General features: G+C 36.6%; 1 protein-coding gene across 1 annotated transcript in view; it reads left to right on the top strand.

The window, feature by feature from the left end:
* Positions 1–24,662, top strand: part of CDC73 (cell division cycle 73) — a 95,256-nt gene that overhangs the window by 67,361 nt on the left and 3,233 nt on the right. The window contains exons 11-15 of the mRNA XM_083847302.1: positions 8,944–9,001; positions 11,849–11,884; positions 12,201–12,288; positions 19,445–19,606; positions 21,482–21,582. Of these exons, the coding sequence (XP_083703428.1) occupies positions 8,944–9,001; positions 11,849–11,884; positions 12,201–12,288; positions 19,445–19,606; positions 21,482–21,582 (445 nt within the window). The remainder of the gene's footprint in view (positions 1–8,943; positions 9,002–11,848; positions 11,885–12,200; positions 12,289–19,444; positions 19,607–21,481; positions 21,583–24,662) is intronic.

The following is a 24,662-nucleotide window of genomic DNA, read 5'->3' as shown; positions in this document are numbered from 1 at the left end:
GTGGCGGGAGCAGCCACTTGAGAATCCCGAGGAGCACAAGGTTTTTCTGTGGTGCTTTTCTGTATTAAATATGTAAAGTATAGGAAACTGGAGCCTTTGAAACTCCTGAAGTTCGGTATTTCAAATGAGACAGTATTAATATGCTGCTTATGAAGTTCATAGGTTTGGTTCTTGAAGTGTATATATATTCCATGGAAAAAAAAAATATATATATATATATACACACGTGTGTGCACATATATTCTTATGAACCCCAAAAGTACCGTCATGCTCTGATTTAAAATGTGGGAACATGTCTTCAAGGATTTATTTTGTTAAAATCTGAATGTAAACATTTTGATCCTGTAATAGATGCATTGTATTCAAAGTGAAACCTCCTGAAATATTTTATTTTACTTGACACAAAAACGTATGAATTCACGGGGCAGGAATAAAGCAGGGTTGCAATTGAATGTCAGCTCTGGTCATGCTAGTTCTCCAAATAGTGCTTTTTCCTATAGCAACTGTAGCAAGACCATACATCGAAAATGCAAGGTACTTTGCATCTGTTTTCTCAGATTGAGTATTTTTAGTGAAATAAAAGTTCAGTCAGAAGGTGACCAGCACCTTAGTGCTTGGGGGCAGATGGTGATGTGCCGGATGTCCCAGCTTCCCTCTGGTGAGAACTGGGAGCAGGTCAGCTCCTCTGATCAGATCGTCACCTTGCTGTCATGTGTGATGTTGTTGCAGGTGAGGGAAGGAGATGAGGAACAGAATCTGCCCTAAAAGCAAGGGGTGTGTTCCCCCACCCCGACCAAAGGTGCTTTTTTTGCAGAAGCCTTTGTTTCAGGGTTTTGGTGCTGTTCCTGTATGTTTTAACCTTGAATAATGCTGTGTGTATGTATAGCGCTTGGCAAACAGATTTCGCAGGGGCTTTTCTGATAGTACAAACTGTAAGCATAAGGCTTAAATGAGGCATTTGACAAAGGGAAAATGACCGAATTTGTGTTCTTGCTGTGGGGAAGTGATACCTTTTGCTGCCATTAGGATGGAGGCTGCTTATCCCTCTTGTTAAAAAGCAAAGTCCATCCGTTGCAGCTCCCCACACACCAAAAATGTATCTTGATTTGATTCACTTACCATCTTTGTGGTATATGATATTCTGTTCAGTCTGTTTTATAAATTACTTGAATTAAAACAGTAAGATCTATAGAGTAAGAGCAGGATAGAATCTGTTTTTTTTTGTTGGGTTTTTGTGTGTGTGTGATTATGGTGTTAGTTTGGTTAACTTTCATTCTTCGATATAATTTTTTTCATGCAATAATTGAAAATAGTCATGTGAAGTTATGCAGCTGGGACAGGACAAATATAAACAATATAATGTGTTTTTGTAAGCATGCTAAAATGCCTGGCCTTCCCAGTTTATTACAGCGTGTGGATAACTATAGCATATGCAACTGCAGAAGTCATCATTTGTTCTTCCTGGACCAAACTCAGAAATTTTCACAGTAAATTACTGTTTTAACTTGCTTGTACAGGTATCACTTCTCTTTTAGTACTTTGTCAAGATTTTTATTGCCAGTACCCAAGCTAGTGTCTCAATGCACCGTGTGTTGATGCGAGGGCTTTGACAGATGGTATAGGTTGGAAAATTAGTATTGTGTTTGCATATGGCACAGAGCGCATACGGATGCATTTTTTTCCTTTTTCTATTATTTTTTATTTCCCATATGTACAATTGGTATCTCTTAGCCCGTGCAGCAAGTGGGTGACCAAGACTCTAGTGAAGTGTATTAGTGTACGGCTCACACAGTAAAGAAATACAGAAAGAGTTGAGAAAATTTGAGATGGCCTACATTTCAATGCCAGCATTACTCAACTGATTGCATGCATTTGTACCTGAATGTTATTAGCAGCCTGTTGCAGGTCTCAAGTTCATTGCTTTTTCTAGACTCTTCCCTGGCCTGTGACTGCTCAAAATAGCCCTTTCTATGTTCCTCAAGGAACACAGTTTCAGGATTTCATCCTGATAATTTACGTCTTCCATGGTGATTATGTGGGAATTTGCCTTCATCTCTCTGGCCACAGCCACCCAAGACAATTATGCTTCCTTGCAACCTAATGCAATATATAACTGTGGTGTGTGTTAAAGTCACTGCGAGCTGGAATTGCTAAAGCTGTTAAGGTAAGGGAGAGTAATATTAAAACTTCATTTTTTTCAGTGAATACAAATAGAAAGGAGAAGATTGTATCAGGATGAAACATAGCTCAGAAAAGGTGGTGCTGTCTAATTTGTTTATCAAATAGTCATGCGGGGGAAAAAAGAGGTTTTTAATAGCTTCCTACATCTTACATCTTAAAATCTCAATATTGTAGCATCCCTTGGTCTAGGAACAGAATTCAGTCTAACTGAGGGGAGACTGGAAAGAAGAGCTTCATCAGTTCCTGTTGCACTGAGGCTTTGAATAGCATCACATATAGTTGCTTGTATTTTCGTGCAGTTTGGCTGTTTTGGAAAAATTTTCGCACGCGTGAAGGATCTGTCTGTATTCGTTTAGGCACCTGCAGAGCTTTTAAAAATATTCTTCTCACACAAAGCATTTCATGAATCTTTCCAGAAGCTACAAAGGAAACTTTTTGAAGTCTTGTAAGCCTTTTCCTCTGCTGAGTTATCTCTCACCGAATGCAGGTGTAAGTGGGATCTTCCCATTGCTCCATACTGAGCAACGCTTTCTTTAATGTGCATATGACAGTTCCCTTTAATACCATTTTCAAGCATGATGTGAATAGAGAAATGACGGTAGTTTTCTGTGCGTTTAGTGTTTGACTGTCAGCAGTGCTTCTATGCAAATAGTTGTTTGAGCCCCACATTCTATGACGTTTTTGGTGAAGAAACGCTTCATGTAAGTGTCTGGCTAATACCTGCAGTTACAGGTGGTATTGGAACTAGAGATTCATGAATGTGTGAGGTTGAAAGTTGGAGACAAAAACGTTAGGAAATTGCAGGAAGTTCTCATTTATGCACTTTTCAGCCCTATTGAGTTGATGTGACATACATTCTGATCTTAATATAAAGAAAACTAGTAGAGTATATACCTTTGTACCTGACTTCTGATAAAGATGAAACAATCCTTTTGTTCTCAAACTGTATTTGTCAAAAAAACTTACGGATTGCCACATATTATGCATGAGTCCAGCTCAAATAATTAACTCCAAAAAGAAAAGAGTTCTAAGCAAAAATAAGGTTTTAGTGATAATCTACTTTTCACACGCTTCAAGGGAATGAGTCATTTAAACATACGTAGATATATGATAGGTAGGTCTTTGATTCAAAAGAAAGAACCCGCCAGAAAGTTCTCTTTGGAGGTTCTCTTTAAATCTGTCTCCATAATGAGTTATTCTTGTTTGATGAAAGCAGTTTGTCCCCAGGAAAATGGAAGTACATGCATGGCTGGCTTCTCTCCTGCTCCAGATTCGTAATCCAACAGCGATAGTTGGTTCTTGGTGATACCACCATAGTTTTCTGCCATCCTCACTTGCCTCTCCTTTCTCCTTCTCCCCTGTGATTATAGTGTTGCACTCTTTCAGAAGAGACTGATTTTCTTCGAGTTGTGCAATGTGTGTACTAACTTCAACAGTATTTTCAAAACATGGCCTCACCTATAAAGAAACTTGCCTTACTTTTGTAAGAAGATGAGCATTAAGTTTTCTTTTGTGCAACTGCTTTTGAGGATTGGCAATCTCCCATCAGCATTTTGCCTCAAACTGTGCTTGAAAAGACATGATGTTCAGTGCAAGAAGTTTTGCATTTTGAATAAATGATTAATTTACGAATTTTTACTAACCTCTTTTGTCTTATGTCACATGAGTTTTTTAGTTGTCCAGGTGGTGAGGCAGTGGTGCTGCTTTCTTTATGTAATTAGTATCAAAGTGCTTTGATAACAGTAAATTTTTCCCTTTAAAATTCATTTTATAAAAATAGCTTTACTTCTGCTTAAATTCCCCTCATATTTTCTTGATTATAGGGAAGTTGAAACAATGTAAATAGTAGAAATGACCTTTTTGTTATTACTGCGATCAACACAGGATAAGATGACTCTAATATTAGCAGTATTTGTATAACAGTTAAGGTTCTGTTATCAAATTCTATTTTATTTTACAGTGTAATTTAAATTTAGAAAGGCAGCTAAAAGCTCGCAATTTATTATTTAAATATCTGTCTTGGGGGACTGCGTATGCATATTTGTGTGCATAGAGGTATGCAAATGAGCTATACCAGCTTCATCCATAAATAAAACGATTATGTGAAATGCTCTTTAAACTTGACTGAGATTTTCTTGATATGAATAGAAGTCTGAATATTCTTATGAAGATTGCAGAGGCAGAGCAACTCAGTTGGATTGTTTTGCTTGGTTCTTTGGAAGATTTCATTTCCGAGGCTTTTAAGGGCTTAAAATTTGTAGAACAAAGCCCTACATTTTCAGAATCTAAGCTATTTATATGAAATAGATATATATTTGTATCAAGCTTAAAGTAGGGCATCCAGACCAGATGTTTTTGAAGTCATCTCATTGTTTTCACTTTGTCGTACATTAACGATGTGTTCAAGAGTTAATTTCCAGAATAGTAATATTCTTTTCAACCTCTGCAGTTGGTTTAGACTGTCTTGGTTCTTTAGGCTGGCTTTACTACAATGTTCAAAGGCTTGATACTTTAAATCACTCACACAATGATATTAAAGTTGCTGGTAACTAAAATATTTTTGTACTGTCTTCCCTAAATCAAGTAGGTAAATTTGAAGTTTGTTCTTTAAAATTTTTTTACAAGTGTACTATCCAAATGTATTTTTTTTTCTCATTTGAGATTGGAGTGTTGCAGCTTTACTATGTTCATTTTTTTGGAATAGAAATGAGCTTGGATGAATTGTCTTCCTTCATGGATGTTGAAGCTGAAAGCTACTTAATGTTCTAAGTACAAGTAGTTGCTAATACTTTGGCAGAATCAACTGTTACGTCTTAGTTGTCCTATTTCTGTGTAGGAGCATGTAAATTACCTAATAATTTCTAGATTTTGGTGTAAAGGACTTGTATTACTATAAATTGTAAACAGGAATGAAATACAAATTAAATTTGCTAAATTAAAAAAGCCACAAGATGGCATCAAATTGTTGATTTTATCCTTTACTCCTAACATTTTTTTTAAAGGTCAAAATATTAGATTGTATGGATCTCTACATAGGAACAGTTGAAATAGCGAATGTGCAGTGAAATAGTTGCAGCTGTTGAGTGTTTTCCTTCCAGCATTTGTAGCTTGTGAAGCAACAGTTTTATAAACTTTTAAGAGCTTTTTGTACCTAAAGAGAATGACGTATGTCTTTCAGGGGTCTAACATGGTAGGAACCATTAATATGGAAGCAGAATGAATTCTATTGGAAAGCGTATGCAGCATCGTATCTGTAGCTGATGTGATGAAATCCAAGATAGTATTAAGGTTTCAGGATGCTTTCCTGATTTCTTTCTATGTCATGTTGTTGCTCCTGAATGCTTAAATACTCATCTTTAATATAAATCACAAGTAAATATATATAACCTTCTTTGGTAAATTAGCGAAACTAAACCAAGTAACGTGTTTTTGATTAAAATACAGTGTTAAGTAGTTGTCTTAAAGAAGATTTGTATTTTTTCCAGTTACATGGGTTTGTTACTAAATTGGTTTCAACTTATGAATATTCACAGTATACTTCTTAACAGTCTAGAGTGGCTTGTGCATAAGAATTAGGTATGTCGTCTTTGAGCAAAACCGTTAAGTGTTCAGAAACTTTGAGGAAATGAATGTTCTTTAAATAGCTAAACAGTGATTTCTGCTGCTACTGATGCTCAGGGTACAGCTGCACAAACAAAAGCCACCCTAATTGGAGTTGGAATTTGCAGTGTGTCTAGTTACTTAAGAGTAACTTTCAAATTCCTAATGTGAAGTTTTTAACGTAAAATATCGTACTGTGCACTCGCTGAGAAATAAGCGACTGTATTTACAAGGACTTAGCTATTCTGAGGCAACTTCTCATTTGCCTACTCTAACAGGGCATAAATTAACACTTGCTGTGTGTGGTTAAAGGAACCCACTATAATATTTACTCTGTCAACTTGATCTTTTTTTCTCTCTCTGAGAGAAGCCATCATATATAGTTCTGTGGTTATACGTGCTTTGTAAACAGAACTCATGCCATAAATTAGTGCTTTGTCATAGGAAAAACCTACACCTCTATATGAATGCTCTTGAAAAGCATACAGTTTGTATCTAAACTCAGTATCTTTTGTTTTCAGGACAGAGTGAAATGTTACTGAAATTATCTTTCTGATGATTTTCTTATAGAAAGCGTCTCTTTTCCCTTCACATATCTTGTCAACCATAAGTGCTTTGTGCTTTATTTTTTCTCCATCTTAATAGCATGCTTTTCTTAAAAAAATAAAAAATAAAAATAATAATGTGTGGTTAAAGTACTGGCTACTGCAACTACATTTTTTTAAATGGTTGAAGTTGGTGACTTTAAATGGTAGAAGGTGATGATTAGGTCACTCATGATCTTAAGGTGACAAGAGAGGTGATGAATCAGTGGCAGTGGAAGGGTGTATACCTTCAGTGGGTGACAACTGATCAGCGTCTGGTGAGAAGCCAGCATATCTGGGGCTGTGAGCTGAGATTCATCCGTGAAATTATCACAGTCTAAGGCGGTGATTTACAAAACTAAAAGTCATGACCTCCATCATTTTATTGATTTTGCAGAAATTGTTCTTACAAATGGAAAGGTCATGGATATAGAATTGGTAGCTGTGTTTTTGTGTCTACTCATCTAAATGAATTTATTTCCTACCATTAATCACATACTTTGATGTTACGCTTGCAATATTATTTATTTATTTTGCAGTTGAAGTGTTCTTAAAGCCTTGCCTTTTCCTTTTAAGCCTCTGCACAGGGTTTCCCATTCATCACTTCAAAGAATTCAGACAAAAGTATGGGGAAAAAAATCATTTGCAGGCTATGTATATCAGTTGTGACTGTATATTCTGGTGCTTTATGGAGATGTTGGTGAAGAGAAAAATCACAAGCACAAGTCCTGTGGAAACTAAAGCAAGGCTTTGTGACTGTAATTTTTTCCAAGGCTGCAGAAAACCTCCAGTATGTTTGAAGCAGCTCCTTTGTCCTACCCCCATGGCAGCTGCCATAGGACCTGCAGGTCTGTTTGAGGTATTGGAAGCACTCAGTAAGTGGAAGGGAAGGCAGAAAGGCTGCAGTATTGATTCAGCAGGGGAGGAAAGGTGAATGGATGCATGGGATTGCAGATAATAGTAGTTAAGCATCCAAACAAACTAAATTGGGTTTGAAATCTGCAACTTAGCATCACTGGAAGTGATGTTTCTGTAGCTTGCTGGCTTGCTTTCAGTTTCATTGAGGTTCTGGGACTTTAAAGACATACCATGGGAGAATTCTTGCGATTTCTTCAAAATGTGTCATTAGTGCACCACAGGAACAGCCTTTTCACATAGAAAATTATATTTTTCTATGGAAGCAGATGCAAAGTTTTATTTCTACTTTCTCGGCTAAAAGAAAGGTGATGCAGTTTTAAATAGTAGTTGTTTCTCAGTTGCAAGGCTTCTCTCAAAGATAGGTAGCCTTTGCTGCTGCTCTTCCTTCAGAGTGTGTTGTTCTGATTTTCTCAGGAATTACAGTGAAAGGACAGAGGCAAAAGTACCTTTTCTTAGATATTAAAACAAGTCTTAAAATAACAGTTACTGACTCAAATGCCCTACATAGATGTTGCTATTTTAACAATCAGAAAATAGTACAGAAAAATTCAGGGTTAATCCATTTCTTTCAATCAAAGGTTAAATCCTAGTGCTAAAGATTAATAGGAGCTTGCTGAATATAAAAAGCTGTGTTCTAACTTTCATGGTGGAAACTTGAAAGCACGTTCTTTAAGTGTTAATTAAATCATGGAACTTGAGGCTCCTTGCATGCAGTCTCCTGCTTTTTAGGTTCTTTAATTTTGAATTACAGAACATACTGTTATTTATGTGTGGACATACAGATGTGATAGGACCATACCGGAGTCTTTCCGAAGAGTTTTTCCTAGGCTAAGATCTCCGACCTTACCGAGTGCGTCTCAGAGGTTGGATACACTCACATAGTGTTTAATGTTCAGATAAAATGCATGCTTGGTTTCATGTTGAAGGTTTTCTGTTAGCCTTGCAAATTGAAGTGGCTGGTTTTTGGTTGTTTTTTTTCTTTTGTTGTTTTTTTATACTGTTGGTAATATGTGTATTGTTCATTGGGGTTTCACAGAAATCACTAAGAGCAGAATTTGTTCTTGCAGGAATTTTGTTGCTTTAAAAGCAGACGTGTGACCTCACTTTTCTCTTACATGGTGTGTTGACTCTGCAGAGTTAACAAGAATAGTAGTACAGGTCTTTTGTTTGTTACATTAAGGTAATTGGATAAGGCATGAGCAGAACTAATTATCATGAGAGCGCTATTTCTGGTCACTAAAACTCTTCAAGGCAGGAATACATTGCAATTCCTTGGTCCTAGTTTTCCATCCTAGAGCATAAGCAGATCATGTTTTGAAATTTCTGTAGCCAATTTCCATATTAACCCTTAGTTACAAGTGATTGTGTTTAAAATGAAGCAATAGTATAAAGAATTTTCTTTGAGTATAGAAAAATGTTTCTGATGGGCATCTGATGGTCGAAAGGTAAACCTATAAAAGCTTATCAGGTTCTCTGCTCCCCTGCATCTAAAACAGGATCTGTAAAGAGTTCATAGTATGTTCAATATTTTCTTTCTCCTTTTTAGTAGAAACACACTGCCCTCATTTTCAGTAGATCCTCTGTAGCTCTGTGTTCATTAAAAAATATGTACCTGTCAAGAAGGCCAGCTATTAATGTTACCTTTTCTGTCTTTTCAAAGGAAGGTGCTTCTGCTCGAAAAACGCAAACGCCAGCAGCGCAGCCTGTACCACGACCAGGTAGGGTGACATCTTTTCATGCTTCTGCTCCAAGCAAGTATAAGCTTCAGAGAAGTTGTATTTAAAATTTTGGTTAGCTGAAGAATGAAGTGGAGGTCCTTTTTGTGGCTTTTAATGGCATATGTGTTGGAAATGACATGTGACTTTCTAGTTAGTTATACCACATGTAGCTTGAGAATTGAAATGTTCTGGTGCTTGGGTTCATTCTGTTCAGCATGTTTGCCCAGTCATCCTGTCGAAAGGACATGACAGTGAAATCGAAAAGTCAAGTGAAAGACTTGGCTGTAAGGTTAATAGTTCAGAATGCCTTTTCAAATATGTAGTGAGAGTTGGTTAATATATCAAGGAGAAACAACCTAAATACAAAAGCCAGTCTCAGAAAGAGACTTGTTATACTTCTTCAATATATCAGAAATACAAGTATTTCTCTCAGTGTATTATCATTATTTCTCACGCTTCTGAACACACAAGATGTGTAATGAGGTTAGAATCTTCAGCTGGATTTTTAAATTCCCAATCTAATAGACTTTAGCTACCAAGTCAGCTCTGTACATCAGACTGAATTTCCAATTGAAGTTCAAAGTTAGAAAGATGTAGGTATTTTGTTTTGTTTTAATGAGAAACCCATTGAAAAGGATTGAGGAAGACTGTAAAAATACAAACAGAAAATCGGTGCTTCCAAACAGCGTTGTGCATGGCTGTACTTAATTTACATATCATGAGAATTTTTGGTTTGGTGGAAGAAAGTTTCAAGTGAAAGGTATGATTTAAGAATGAGAAAATAGTTATTGTTATGAAGGTATTAAGAAGGGATCGCTTTTTTTGTCAGTAGTTTCTTTGGTGTTTTTTAATCAAAGCTGCCTTTCTAAATGAATATGCTTTTTTCTAGAAGTTTTGCTGGAGTACTGTGTTCTTGTTTAGATTACTAAGAGCTTTAAATACGTGCCTTGCTATTTCCTTGAGCTTTATTTCTAGGATTTAATGCTTTAATGTTGTAAAAGGATTCATCCCCCAAATCTATTCTAATACTGAATATTCTCACAGCATACCTAAATGCTGTTGTGCACAGGTTCTTCTGGTTGGTTATTTAGGTACTAGAAAGGTCATGCTGCCTGTCATACTTATCTCACTGGCCCTGTTGAGCATAACAATGCAAATGAAGCTGACAGACAGCAGTATGAAAAGGGTAGAAGTAGCAAGAGCAGAAATCTGACTGAATTGTCACAGGTTCCTACTTGCTAGTCGTAGTTTCATGTGCATTGACAGAAGTGTATTTTTTATACTGATGTTGCCCTTCTCTATTCAACTAACTTGCCTCCATACTGTTGAAAAGAAAAAAAACAGTCTGAAGAAATATATACTACTACATTCCAAAAAAGGATTTCTTATTCTGCATGTTCTAGGACATTTGGGGGTTTGAGCCTCAGGAGGGAGGGAGTGTCTGTTCATAGTGGGTGACGGTATTTAAATGTGCAGTGTGCAGGAGGTTGCATCATTGCACATAGAAGGATTAGCTGAATTGATCGAAACAATTCTATAATGCTGATTTGAACAAATTTCTTAATTTTTTTGGGGGGGGATACCTATTTAGATTATCTAGTTTTCTACTAACCTGTCTCGGTACAGCTATCACATTTCTTACAGATGCTTTATTTCTTGGCAGCTGATGCTGTCCATATGTTTCAGGAACTTTTTTTACAGTAAGGAGATAATTAAATTAAAAAATAAAAAAAAAACATTGGGTAGGTAAAATTCAAGTAGTTCAATGTAGTATTGCCAGTTATATCAGTGCATTTGACAGTGTTAGGAAAAGATAATTAAGGATATAGTCTCAATATTTCAACAATGGCAACTGTGTGGTGTGAATATTTATAATGTTCTAGCCAGTTTCTGAAACAGTTGGTCATAAATAAACATGAGCAAGTTGGTGCTATGAAATTGGAAGTCAATTAATGAAATTTGTCATGCATAGTAGCAGTTGAGACTTAAGGTACAGTCTGCATCAATCTTTTTACTACTGACTTTTCTAATTTTGTGGATTAGGATAATGGTAATTATTAAGCACAATAGTCCTTTCTTTAAGTTAGGAATCCTGAATACTCTAATTTATTAAAAGTGAACTGTAAGATATTTATTTGGAGAAAGCCAGGTTATTTGGTAATAGCACCAAAGTGAAGAAACATGCGCTTTTCCAACTTTGGACTGAAACGTCTCCCAAAACTAGGAGGTCATGAAACATGGAAGACTAAAAAGGAAACACTTTATTGTGGGGAAAAATCCAACTAGGGGGATAATTGCAATCAGAAACTAACCCAAATAAGTCTGAAGCTATTGAAGACTTAGATTGTAGTAAGTTCTGTATGTCTGAAGGATAGCTAATCCTATGGAGATTTCATTTACTGTAACACCTACTTGTGGAAAGGTGAGGACCTGTAAAGATTGTCTTGTTGTGAAACAGTCTTCCTCTTCGTTCAGCACAGTTGAGCTTGGTGTCTACAAGCAGCTTGCTTGAAGATTGCTGGCAGTGTTTCAGTGCTATACCGTCTTTTCCCTTTGGGGAGGATAGAGAAAGATGACTAGTTTCAGAAAAAGCAGAGGAGATTGACTCAACTGTACTTGCATCTGTTTTCAGACAGTCAAAAGCTGTTTGTCTGCTGAATACTGAGACCCAAATTATAAATCCCCTCTTCAACTTTGTGTCTTGCTTCTCTGAAAATGATCTAATGACTATAGTGTGACTCCTGCATCTCAAAACATTGAAAAGTGAGATAAACACTGAAATGTTTTGAGTCTTAGCATTTGTATTATGTATTACTCATTCTGTTGTATATTCCGTTTTTTTCTCAGTTTCTCAAGCAAGACCACCTCCAAACCAGAAAAAAGGTTAGTCATTTTTAGTTACTGTCCTTTTCATTTTTGTGTGAATTATGCCCACACTTTCTTTTGCTGGAACTACAAGCAAAGAGAATTGTATTTTGCTAAATGTGATTACCAATATTTAGAGACTCCTGGAGACTCCTGTTACAGGGATATGCTTTCTATGGTGAATGAAGACCTTCAATTTAGATATTCACTTACAGTTTCCCTTGAATATTTACCATAATTGCGGTCTGTTAAGCAAAATTTTGGTTTTGTGTACAGCTCCTTTAATTAAAAAAAAAGAAAAAAGGCAAGAAATATAACTTCATTTTCTCTACAGGATCTCGAACTCCCATAATCATCATTCCGGCAGCCACGACCTCTTTAATAACGATGCTTAATGCAAAGGACCTTCTGCAAGATCTGAAGTAAGTAGCTGATTAGAACATACTAGAACATATTGTAATGCTGTATAAAAAATTGTTGTCAGATACAGTTTTATTAGTACCAAATTAATAAACAATCAGGAGGGAGTTTGTTCTGTCTCATGACAGACTAGTTTTACAGACCAGATTATAAAAGAAATGTATGCCTCATGAATAGTGGTTAAAAAAAAAAAAAGGCAAAAAAACTCAGTGTTTGCACAATTGAGCCAAATGGGCAGATTGAGAAGATCTTACAGTACCATTTCTAATGACTAGAGTGGTTTTCTTCTTATGTAATGTATATGCATGCATGTGCAAGTGATAACAAACCCTTACCATGGAAGAAGGCTCAGAGGAGCTAGGCAAGGATGATCACAGAATCACACAAGTGCTTGAATCAGAAGGGACCTTAAAGACCATCCAGTTCCCACCCCTCTGCCATGGGCAGGGATGCAACCCAGTAGACCACGTTGCCCAGGGCGCCATCCAGTCTGGCCTTGAACAACTCCAGCATGGGGCATCCACAGCTGTTCTGGGCAACCTGGTCCAGTGCTTCACCACTCTGAGTAAAGAATTTCTGCATAACATCTAATCTAAATCTCCCCTTCTGGAGTTTAAAACCTCCTCGTTGTCCCATCACTATCTGCCTGTGTAAAAAGCCACTTTCCTTCTTTTTTATAAGCCTCTTTAAGTACAGAAAGGGATCGTGCAGGTCAGAAGAGAATGCAGATGATCATAGCCATGGTAAAGGAAAAGAGAAGCAGAGGTTGGCCTTTTAGATAAATGGCTATAGTGGCTGAGCAGATCAACTGGTTGTCTAAATGGTCTTCCCTGAGACAATCAATAGAAGATACTAACTTGTAGAGCCAGCCATACCACCAGGAGGGAAGTTTATATGTTGCCTAGCCCAACACAGAGTATAAAAACTGAACAACCAAAAAAATGAACTTTGAAGAGAACAGGCTTGAGCTTTCTTCAACACATATTTCTTCCCAGTGGCTGGGGACACGCAGCGTTGTGGTGATGAATATACAGTGACTGGTAATGAGAATCTGTTTGTATTGCCATCTAACTCCGTCTTGTAATTGTATATTATCCTTGTGTGTCGATTTCAGTTCGTTGCTGTATCACCCTACTCAATCAAAATCCCGTGTAGTGTCAAACCTATGCCCAAATAAGTAAATTCAATATTAACATTAAATTCTTCTATTTTGGAACGTCTAAAAGACCCTGGTCAGAAAGTATTGGACTCTCATACTAATTGGCACTTCAGACAAGATATACTTGAGAGTAAATGTTACTCAGTAAAAATTCAGTAATAATAGGACTTTTGATTTAGCGGTATGCTTGTGAATAAGAGTCTATAGAGTAAGTTGTGGTTTAAGTAGGTAGCTTTAAGGTAGGGTAGTGTTAAGACCATCTGCAAAAGGGACTACTACCCTTTATTAGGGTATAAATAAATTAAGTACTAAGAAAGATTGGGAAAAAAGTTAGTCAAGTTTTAAAAAAGAGAAGGGATTTTAAAATAAGAGAAGTGGGACTTTTTTATGGGTAGAATAACATTGCACTGATTTCAGTGATATTTGGGATTAATTCGAAAAATGGAAAGATTCTGGTAAGTTGAAAAAAGGAAAGGGAGAAGTAAGCTTGTATTTTTTGTTAAGAAGTTGCTCGACAGCAGTAGTGAAGTTAGGAAATATATAAGAATTCATACAGTCTAGAAACAGTTACAAAAGACAACATGATACATAAAATGGTGTATGCAGGGAACGAAATCAGAATACATTCTTAAAAGCAAAACTGCAACCTCATATCATAGCCAACCTCTGCATGCAGAGGGATCACTTGCTCTGAGGACAATGAGTGGTCAGACAGTTGGACTCTGACAGTGTGTTCTGTTTTTCTTTGCCAACATCGCTGTAACATCTTAAAAACTACATATGCGTTGATACCAGAAAGATGGGAGATGTTATTTTTGTTAGTTTTGTTTAGCAATCATTAGTAAATGTCTCTGTGCAGAAATAGTGGGTATTCTTTTTTAAAGTTCATATACAGAAAAAATGATAATGAAACATTATCAGTAAGAATTGATGAAAATTCTTTTAGGGAAATAATACTGAGTTGCTAAAATTGATTTATTACGTTGCAGTGTGCTAGAATATGGCAGTTTACAACTGCTGTTGCTTAAATAAATGAACCTATCAGATTCTAAAATTTAATTCATTATGGTTAAATGCAATCAACATGATACTTTGCTTCCATAATGGCAAGGTAGAAATCAGTATTGTGTTTTTAATAAACAAAAACTTGTCCGACAGAACACGGTTTTTAAAGTTGCCTGTTAATATCAGTCCATTTTTCTGAAACAGTCATTTTCACAGAAAAATACACTGTTATAGATAGTTTGCACCAGTAGTCCATTCAAAAAGTTGGGTAGTTATTCTTTCTTCCACCTTCAGCACTTCCCTTATCCTTTATGAGACTTTATACGCTTGTTTTTGAAAAATAGTCTGTCCATATTGTGGTGCTAAATTTTAGTGGAGTTGCCCTAGAATTTTTTTAAAACAGCACTGTGAGATACAAGGTGCCTTCAGATCTCTAGCTATTCCTGGCTTCTAGATTACTGCCACATGCCACCAAAGATCTGGTAGGCATGCTGGACTCTTAAGGCCTCTTATGAAATATTTAATCTGTGAGAAGGCTGGCTTTTAACATTATGATTTAATGTGCGAGCAGTTACTAGTTTGATCTAATTGTGTTGACAGAGGATGTTGCTTGTTTATGTGGGTTTTTATGCTTAAGAAACAATTACATAAGCACAAGCCCTGGATTTTACATCTATGTAGTTCATGAGTGTGGTGCAGGAATAGATATAATGGAATAAAGCACCTGTATGTCATCTCTAAGTATATCCGTGCTAGGAAGGCTGCACTGTTTCCAGCTCCATGGGGGCACAATTACAGTTAGCTTCTCTAGACTTGCTCCTAAAGAAGGCTGAGTGTTTGAGTGCAAAGAACTTGATCCTGGGAAGGGGAAAAAAAAAAAAAAAGGGAACAAAGGAAGACACCGACATAGTTAACAGGTATCAAAAGCTAAGTGAAGAAGCAAGGGACGTTGATGAATCAGAAATGCAACAGCAAAACTCAGAAGAGCAAAATATTAATTCAGCTGTGACAGCTGTAGCACTTTTCTAGAAAATGTGCCACCTGGTCTGTAATTTTTGCATTTCAAATTTACTGAAGTAGTTTGTTTAGGAATGGCTGCAGGGTTTGTTCTTAATGTTCAGGTATGCAGAGTGTGGAACTGGCCTTGATGTAGAATGATATATATGGGATGATTTTGCAGGGAAAAAGAGTTGTGTAGTTTTGCCTTGAGTCACCACCTTCTGTAATTCATTCCCCACTTTCAGCTAAATTTGACAGAACAGTAGCGATTCAGAAGATGCATTTCATTTGCCACAAGCTTTGGAATAAAAAAAAAAATGATGCTGTCCACATGGAAAAACACCTAAATTAATGAGGAAGATGCAGATAGATTTGAATTTCTTCTGTTTTTAGGGGTAATCGGCCTGCTTGTTAGCTCTATCAGAGACCAATGGTACAGCACAAGGAGAAGGGATTTCTGGAGCAGGAGGAGTGTTTGAGGGACATTGCAGAGGAATTTGCTAGGAAACATAAGAGAATCCCCAGAATTCAGGTGAGGCATCTCTGGGAGGATGAGGCACGCAGGGCTGTTTGGGTAGGAAGGCTTTGGCGTGCGTGTGAAGCACACTGTTCACAGGCTGCAGTGCTGGCTCCCTTACTGTTCTGTGAGGTGTGGGGTAATAAAGAAGGAGCGTTTGGGTTACGTGGAACAAGAGTGGAGCAGAAATTTGTATCAGGAAGATGTAAACATTTAGGTGAATATATACTTTTATTATTATGATGATTTACTTAGGATATGTTTAACCATAGTTGCTTTTCTTAATCTGGTAAGAAAGCAGAGTACACAGTTAAACTGAATGGGTTGAAAATTTATAATTGGCCCTCTGTTATAAACAAAAAAAGCCTTTATAGTTAGTATCAGCAGTTTTGCACAGCTAAAAACGATGTAGCAAACAAACCCTTTGAAACTTCTGTTAAAGTACAGTTTCTCTAACTGATATTTGTGGCCAGGCAACTCAATGAGATTTATTCAACTTTGATATGGAGCAAACAGTCTGAAAGACTCAGGGATGATGCATTACAAAAGTGCCTTGTTCTCTTGCGAAGGTAGGTATATGAGGCTTTTGACACTGTAATCAAATAAGAAATAGTGAGAGGGTTGTAAAAGAAGTCTCAAATTCTAAACATAATCAGATGTGTGTTGTGATGAGCTCAGTTACTGTCCAGCATTGGAGTCGCCTTATTTTCTGTTGATACATTTTGCAGAAGGCCCAAACTGGGAGGCGGAAAGCGTTGACCTGACCCGAGTGGAAGTGTTTTAAAGTTAATGCGAACAATTCCTTTGAGCTTAGAGCTTAGACACAAGCAGTTCTGGCAGTTCAGTGGATGGTGTCTTACCAGTTACCTCCCATAATTTGATCTTGCTCAATCACTTGCCCGTTTCCCTTAAGGAAAGGGACCTGCTGCCTTTAAGTGCGAAAGCGCACCAATTTTTATGCGAATACTGATTTTGGCAACTAACAGCAACAGGATTGAGCACTATTAATTTCCTAGTAAGAGTATAAATATAAAGATGGTTTCTAAATAAGTGTGGGATCACTTTTTTTTGACTAGGGAATAGTAATCTGGAGAAGCAATAAAAATGTAAGCTACTGCACAGTCGGGCTTCAGAACACATTTCTAGTGTAGAGCATGATTAAAAAGGGGTCAAGTACAAATATGTAGTTAAGCTACCAGGCGGAGTATTGTGGCAAATTATTCCCAAGAGAAGATGGTGTTTTTGCTGTTTTCTTTAATACTCAGATTTCTTGAGTTTGACTTTTATGTCTAGTGATGGAGTAAGCCTCTCATAATAGAAATTGCTGTATGATTATAAATGATTCTCAGTTTGGGAGCACGTGGCTTTTATTATACATGCTTGCATTTCAAGGATTTTGGAGCAAAGTAGCCATGGATTCAGCATGCATTTCATAAATGTTCTGTAAGCTGTTGTTTATTCCTCTACTCTGTGCGTGTACATATGTGTAAGCATTTCCTTCAATGCTTTCTTTGATAGACGCCTTTTTTACTCTTCCCTTTTGAATCTGCTCATTGTATTGTTTTTTTTCTTCAGAACATTCAGATAACAAGGTATTTGTTCTGTCCTGTTCCGTCCTATTCAGACTTCTACAGCAAGTAAAATGGGAGGGTATTGTAGTCCAGAAGATACAGGCATTACGGCAACATTTGGTTTGCCTCAGTTAGGTAACAGTTTTTAGCTGACCATGAACTGGAGAGAAACTTGTCAATAAACTAGCATTGAAATGAATTCTTACACACAAGCATATGAAGCTAGAAGTAACACTGAGAATGTCTGTGTCAGCCAATATCGGGGTGCTTCAGATATAATTTATAGTGGTGAAATTGCCAGACTTTGTAGAATCAATATTGCTTGTTAATACCCTTGTTCCTCTAACTTGGTAGAGCTGGTTGGGTTTCCATTTAAAATGTGTTTTTAAAAGCCTAAAACACAATATTAAATCTGTAATGATTCTCCCCAAGCCCTGATACCACTTTCTCATTGAGTATGAAATGTTAGCAAAAGCCAGTATTTTCAGGTGGGGTGAATAATGAACTTTTCCTCTTACTTCATTTTTCTTTCCTTTTTACTATTTCCACAGTAATTTAAAGTGCAGTCTACCTGTTGTTTAAGCATATTCAAGTTGTTTTTTAGTACTGAACTTAAAATGGGTTGAAGAGAACACCTTTAAAAATGTTTCAAGCAGCATGTCCATAAATGCAGTAAACGTTCAGAATGCACCATCTGCTTTATAATGAAGAGAAATCTTACCTGTTGTGTGGAGTATTGTGCTTTTAAAATATAGCACCAACACTCCTGATACCTTGTGCAGTTAAGTGAAATATACTGTTTCTTTTTTGTCAGAACTTTGGAAATGAAATGTCAGAGGCAAACAATATTAGTAGTGCGACTGGGTGGTTCTCACTAGACTGTTAGGAGAAGGTGGCTCTGAGCTCTTGCTCTCTCCTTAGTTTTTTTGCTGGCCTGGTAGGTGATACTGGTCACATCAGCATACCTTTCTGTGATGCAGTTTTACATCTGTAAAAATGCATGATTTTATTATCTTCCCTTTTTCATTAGTAGAAAGCCCTACACTACTCTCTCATTTATGATGCCAATTTTAAGAACTGCAGGGTGTACTGTATTTTATTATTGCCGTATAAAAGAGGTTCTTGAAATGGAATTGCTTTTTTTTAAACAAAGATGAGGCTGAAAAATAAAAATTCTGAAATTCATTTGGCGGGTCACTTCTTAACCATTTCTTTTTGTCTTACTGAGATTATGTGAGACATAAGGATCATGCTGTCCTTATTTTGTAAGCATTATTTATCTATCAGAGAAGCTTTTAAAAAATAAAAAAATAAATCCAAAATTTTAGTACATGCATTGAAGTAACCAGATGAATCATCTGATCTTGTAAAATCACTCATTTAAAAAAAAAAAAGAATAAAATCTGATCCATTTGACCAAAAATCCCAGCTTTCATGAGGAAAAAATAATTCTGGATAGGTTTGAGTTCCCCAAGGACAAAAGCTATAAAATTTACTCCAGGAAGCAATGATTTCTTAATGCCTAAGCTTCCCCATGTCTTCACGTGTTATTTATCCTTGATCATTAAAAATAATTTGTTATTGCTGTTCAGCAGGCTATGATCTGGCTTCTCATCTGCAAATGCGTTGGGTAAGGTAGGCAAGACATGCCACAAACATGTAAGAACAGCTCTGGCTGTAGATTTGAGGGGCAGAAGACGTTTCAGTACAACTGGTTTTGTCACAAAGACTCGTGAAACTTGGTCGTCTTGCTGTACTGAATGGGTAGTCATGGAGGCTTGGTGTAGTGAAAATGAGATGGTTTCAGTGACTGCTGCCAATAATGCAATGTTCCAATAAAGTTGGTACTTTTCCTGTTGATTCGATCAAATTACTTTTGCCTACTGAATGTTTCTTTATTCTCCAAGGTTTGTACCATCAGATGAAAAGAAGAAGCAAGGTTGTCAGCGAGAAAATGAAACTCTAATACAGAGAAGGAAGGACCAGATGCAGCCTGGGGGAACTACAGTCAGCGTTACTGTACCTTATCGAGTAGTAGACCAACCTCTAAAGCTTATGCCACAAGACTGGTAAAATAGATTTCCCATTACAAAAGTTCTTTATCAGGAGAATGCAGAATGTGGAGGGGACCAATAAAATTCTATTAAACTGCATAAGAAGTGAAGACAAGGCTGTAAGAATGGGTTTGATTGACTCTATAGGAGTGTTGTCTCCAGCTTAAAATGATATAAAGCTAAACTTCTTGATAGATCTTTCTTAAAAATAACATTTTGTTTTAACAATATGAGCAGCACAACTATTTTCAGTTTGTCTGAAATGTTCCAGGAATTCAAGTAAGAATGTTCATGAGTTTTCCAGTTTGTGATACTGTAGCATGCAAGTTGCTGAAGCATGGTCCAAGAGAAGAATCCTTCTTTATTATCTTCTTTCTGAATTAGAGCCTATTGGGAAGATGCATTTGCCGACCTCTTCAACATCTGCTGTTCTAACTTTTTTATAATAGTTTAAAGAGGGGAAAAAAAAAACCACAGTAAAAACAGAACTGCAGTTTCAGTAGTGAATCAGAGTCAATGAACTGGATTCAATGATAGAAGCTTGCTTCTGAAGGGAGAGCCCCAGTTGGGGGAAGGGAATGAGAGAGCTTTTTGCAGCTTTTTCATAAAAGTAAAAGATTTTGTCTCTAAGCCCGTTCCTTGATACTATGAAAATATATTTCTCTTGGAATAGGAAAATTCTGGAGAAATACGTTTATTATTTGTGAGGTAATGAATTAGGCAACATTCTTAGTTCTTCCTCAGAGGTGTGAGGATTTTAGATGTACACGACATTTTTGATGGTTTTGTAGCTTCGAAAGTAGTTTTTAATGGAGAGGAGTATTTTTGGAAAGGTCCTATTCCTAAATTGTGTTCTATATTTAGAACTTGAATAAATCACAAATCAGTGGTTTTAAAATTCTAATACTGAAAAGCACTTAAGAGGATCAAACCTTAATATCCAAATTGGTATTTAAAGTGCTTCTGACCAAAGAGAGAAAATGATGTGTTTTTATTTAGCTTGTTTTTAATCCAACAGAGCATCAGACATTAGCATCTGGAAATTAACACGTGGAAGTTTTTGAAGTTGTTGCTTTTAAAGTTTTGTTGTTGCTGTTTTTTCTGTTACCCGTTACAAACCTTGCAATGCAATTTTAAATGGCAAGCCTTAAAGTTTCTGTTTTTCTCTTAAAAAATATCACAAAGATATCCCTTGATCATTCTTTTCCATTTGGGGTTTGGTAGACTAGAATTAAATTTGGGTGTTAGGTTAGGGATGCAATTATTTGTTCTAGTAGGTAGGAACCATGCTTGGATGATGTAAACGTTCAAGAAGAAGGCAGACTGTATGTGGGAGGACATGTATTCTCAAAGGTTTTTTCTGAAAATTTTATTAATATAAAAGCTTCATCATCTTAATCACAAATGTATTGTCTTAAACCGCAGGTAATGGTTACATACCCTCACAATAAATGACGCACTTTGCAACTGGAGGCAGAAATTTAGCAGCTGTCTCTTGCAATAAATTTTTAGAATAAAAGCTAACTGTGCAGAATAAAGGCTTTTAAATTGCTACATCTCAAGTTACAGTCTAATTTGTAGGGGATTATGTTTAAACTGTTTGAACACTTATAAAAAGCAAAACAATGTCCAGAAATAAACACTATTTCACTATTTCCAATAAATCTGCAAAGGGCAGAACTAAAAGTCTAGATAATTCACATAAGGTTTTGCTTTGTAATGGAGAAAATGTAGTTGTACTGAAGGTGCAGTTGTTAAATGGGATATATTACTATTACAAAAACAACAACAACAAAAACTACACTATGTTAAAATACATGTTTTCTTAAACAGGCAATGTATTTTAAATGTTCAAGGCCATCAGCGTGTTCATCCTTTTTATATTCACAGGGATCGTGTGGTGGCAGTATTTGTACAGGGTCCAGCTTGGCAGTTCAAAGGCTGGCCTTGGCTCTTGCCTGATGGATCACCTGTTGATATCTTTGCAAAAAGTAAGGTTTTTGTTTGTGTTTAAGCGTTTTAGGGTTTGTTAGTCTGCTTTTAGTTTTGTGGTGTTTATGCTCGTGGTCAAGTACTGTTGGACTAAGTTGGTTGAAAAAGCAGGGGCTTGGGTATTCACACAGATGGCAAATATTAATGTGTCCTCTGCAACTCTTCTGTTCTGACCTGTGGAAGCTCATGGAAATCTTCTCAGAGCTGTTGTCTTTACCAGAGGTTTGGAAATAGCTAATGTACCAGAAAGGAAATTTACTTTCCAAGCCTGTAAAACAGGCAAAAAGGCTATTTATGTAACACTTTATAAACGGCTGTCTTCAGATTTCATGACTTGTTTGAAGAGAGGATTAATCACCCAGTATTTCACAAAGAGTTTTGAAAGTATGGTCTGGTGTTTGACAAAAACTTGGTGATAATGATGGTAATAGGATACAAATACTTCTAATGTGCAAGTTAGATGTTTCCACTGTGTAGATTGGAACATTCACAAGTCTTACAAGGAGCGGCTGAGGGAGCTGGGGTTGTTTAGCCTGGAGAAGAGGAGGCTCAGGGGAGACCTCATCGCTCTCTATAGGTACCTTAAAGGAGGCTGTAGCGAGGTGGGGGTTGGTCTATTCTCCCACGTGCCTGGTGACAGGACGAGGGGGAATGGGCTAAAGTTGCGCCAGGGGAGGTTTAGGTTGGATGTTAGGAAGAACTTCTTTACTGAAAGGGTTGTTAGGCATTGGAATGGGCTGCCCAGGGAGGTGGTTGAGTCGCCATCCCTGGAGGTCTTTAAAAGACGTTTAGATGTAGCCCTTAGTGATATGGTTTAGTGTAGGACTTGTTAGTGTTAGGGCAGAGGTAGGACTCGGTGATCTTGGAGGTCTCTTCCAACCTAGATGATTCTGTGATTCTGTGATTTTTTTGTTAGCACAATTGTGCCAGTATGTTTTGGTGTACACAGAGCACTTCTCTTGCACTGTTCACTATTCTAATTGCAAAGTATGCAATAATATCTAAGGAAACTGCAAGCTTCTGTTCACTGTTGCTATTGCTTCAGTGTGAAGCTGCCTTAGAAAATAGACCTTTTTATAGTGTCCAGTGTTTTCTGAGCTACAGATTTAAAAAAAAATAAAAAATAAATCAGTTTGTCATCTTCCAGTTAGTATATTGAGGAGACAGGTCTGATCAGGTTTTGCATTGTGTGCATATTTGGTATAGAAGTAGGACCCTAAAAGAATGCTAGTTTGGGATGCAGAGTGGGGAACAGTCAGAAGGCTAAGGCTGTGAACAAGAAAACAGAATGAGTTGAATGAAGGATTGAGCAGGTAGTAAGTGAAAGAGTCTTAAATTCAAAATTAAAAAAAAAAAAACAAACACAGGAGGGTTTAACAGAAGAGACTAATGAAAGAAGAAATAAAGAAAATATGTAGGGGGACATAGGATAGGAATTGTAATGATATATTTTGCTATGTCTAAAAATAAATCAAAAACCTAGCCTTAGGTGTTCAGACCGGAGATGTACAAATCCTTAGATTTTTAAAGTGAAAGAAAGGTACCTTTTCTTAATTGATTCATAAAGATACGTTGAAATGCACCCTTTACATTTTAGAAATGCATTCAGTTGTTTTAAAGATAGCTATTTGGAAAATGCTTTCCTGATAGGAGTATCTCCAGTGCTTTTCCTAATGGCTTTATTCACTCCTCAAAATAAAAGCCATGTAAATTGGGAGTGAATGGGCAATGCCAGTGTAGCTATCGCTTTGCCTATATGTATTGTCTTCGATAGCCTTTGTAAAGGCACTTTCTGGGATCTGCAACAATCCATTGTTTCATCTACAGCTTGCAGTTTCTTGTGTAAGTCACAGGGTCCATGGTGATTAACAAGGATTTAAGGCATATTACTGTCATTTTGGAAAACAAGAAGGTAGCTTACCGTAAAGAATTGGAGCAGAGTCTGTCAAACTGGTTTTATTTGTTCAATTGCTATGTCACACAGCATTTTGTTAGGTGAGTCTGTAGAATTGTTCTTAGTTTTCTTTCCATCTGTTCTGAGTGTTTAATGTTCATGTAGCAAGCAAGCTTCTTATCTTTGTGTCTGCAGGTGAACATTCCAGATGAAATTTTTGAATGATGTCAAGTTAATGAGCAAATATTTAATTTGGAATATCATTTTAAAAGTCTTTAAAATGCTAGAGTTTATTATTGTGCTTTAATTCTGATTTTTCAGGTCGGTTGTTTTCAGCTTAATATCATTTAACCTTAACACAAAGGTTGTCAATTGTTTTTTTTTTGTAAATGCATAGCCCTGGTATGTGTCTATTTGCGTTCTCTAGGCTTATTTTAAAACAGGCAATGTTATATGGCAGATAGTATGTATGTATTCATGGTTTTGTTTCACACTGCTTGTCCAGTAGCGTTATAGGAAAACAGTAAAACTGCAGACTTCATGCACACTGAACAAAAGGTTTTTTGTTTTGCTTTTGCATTTTTTATTTTATTTCTTTTTTATTCTGCTTTATTCCTTACTGTGAGATATTAAGATAGACATCTTCTGGAGCACTTTTTGCTGAACCTTGGGATTCTATTCTAATTCTAATGGGTTCCTACTAAATTTAGCATACTGTGTTCACTAGCAGGGGTCAGGAAATCTGTTCCCCAATATTTTATACATTACAATTCCGTAGTATACTACCAAATATTGTTTTAGTAGCTAACAGACAAGAGTTAGTTCCCCCAAATGTACTTTGTTTTGGTGTTACATTTTGCTCTAGTTCATCTTGACTTATTCAAGAATATGTAATGCATCAAATTGATTACCAGATAGGAATTGTACAAGAGTTAAGTACTTTACACTGGATTGTGTCAAAATTATGATTTGGCCAAGGAAGCAAAAAGAATCATAAGAAAGATTTAATAGTCATCTTGCTAATACTTGGGGTTTACATAATTCACATGAGGCAATGCTTCCCCAAAGGAAAGTAATAGCTAATAATTTACCATTATTAGCTGAGTACTAGATCAGAAGAAATTGGCAGTACTATTTCTCAGAATATTTCATGTAGCATTTGGGGGTTATCTGCTTTCCAGGCTT

Source organism: Anser anser (genome assembly GCF_964211835.1).
Source record: "Anser anser genome assembly, chromosome: 8".
NCBI classification, from domain to species: domain Eukaryota; kingdom Metazoa; phylum Chordata; class Aves; order Anseriformes; family Anatidae; genus Anser; species Anser anser.
This window is presented reverse-complemented; position numbering and strand designations above follow the sequence as displayed.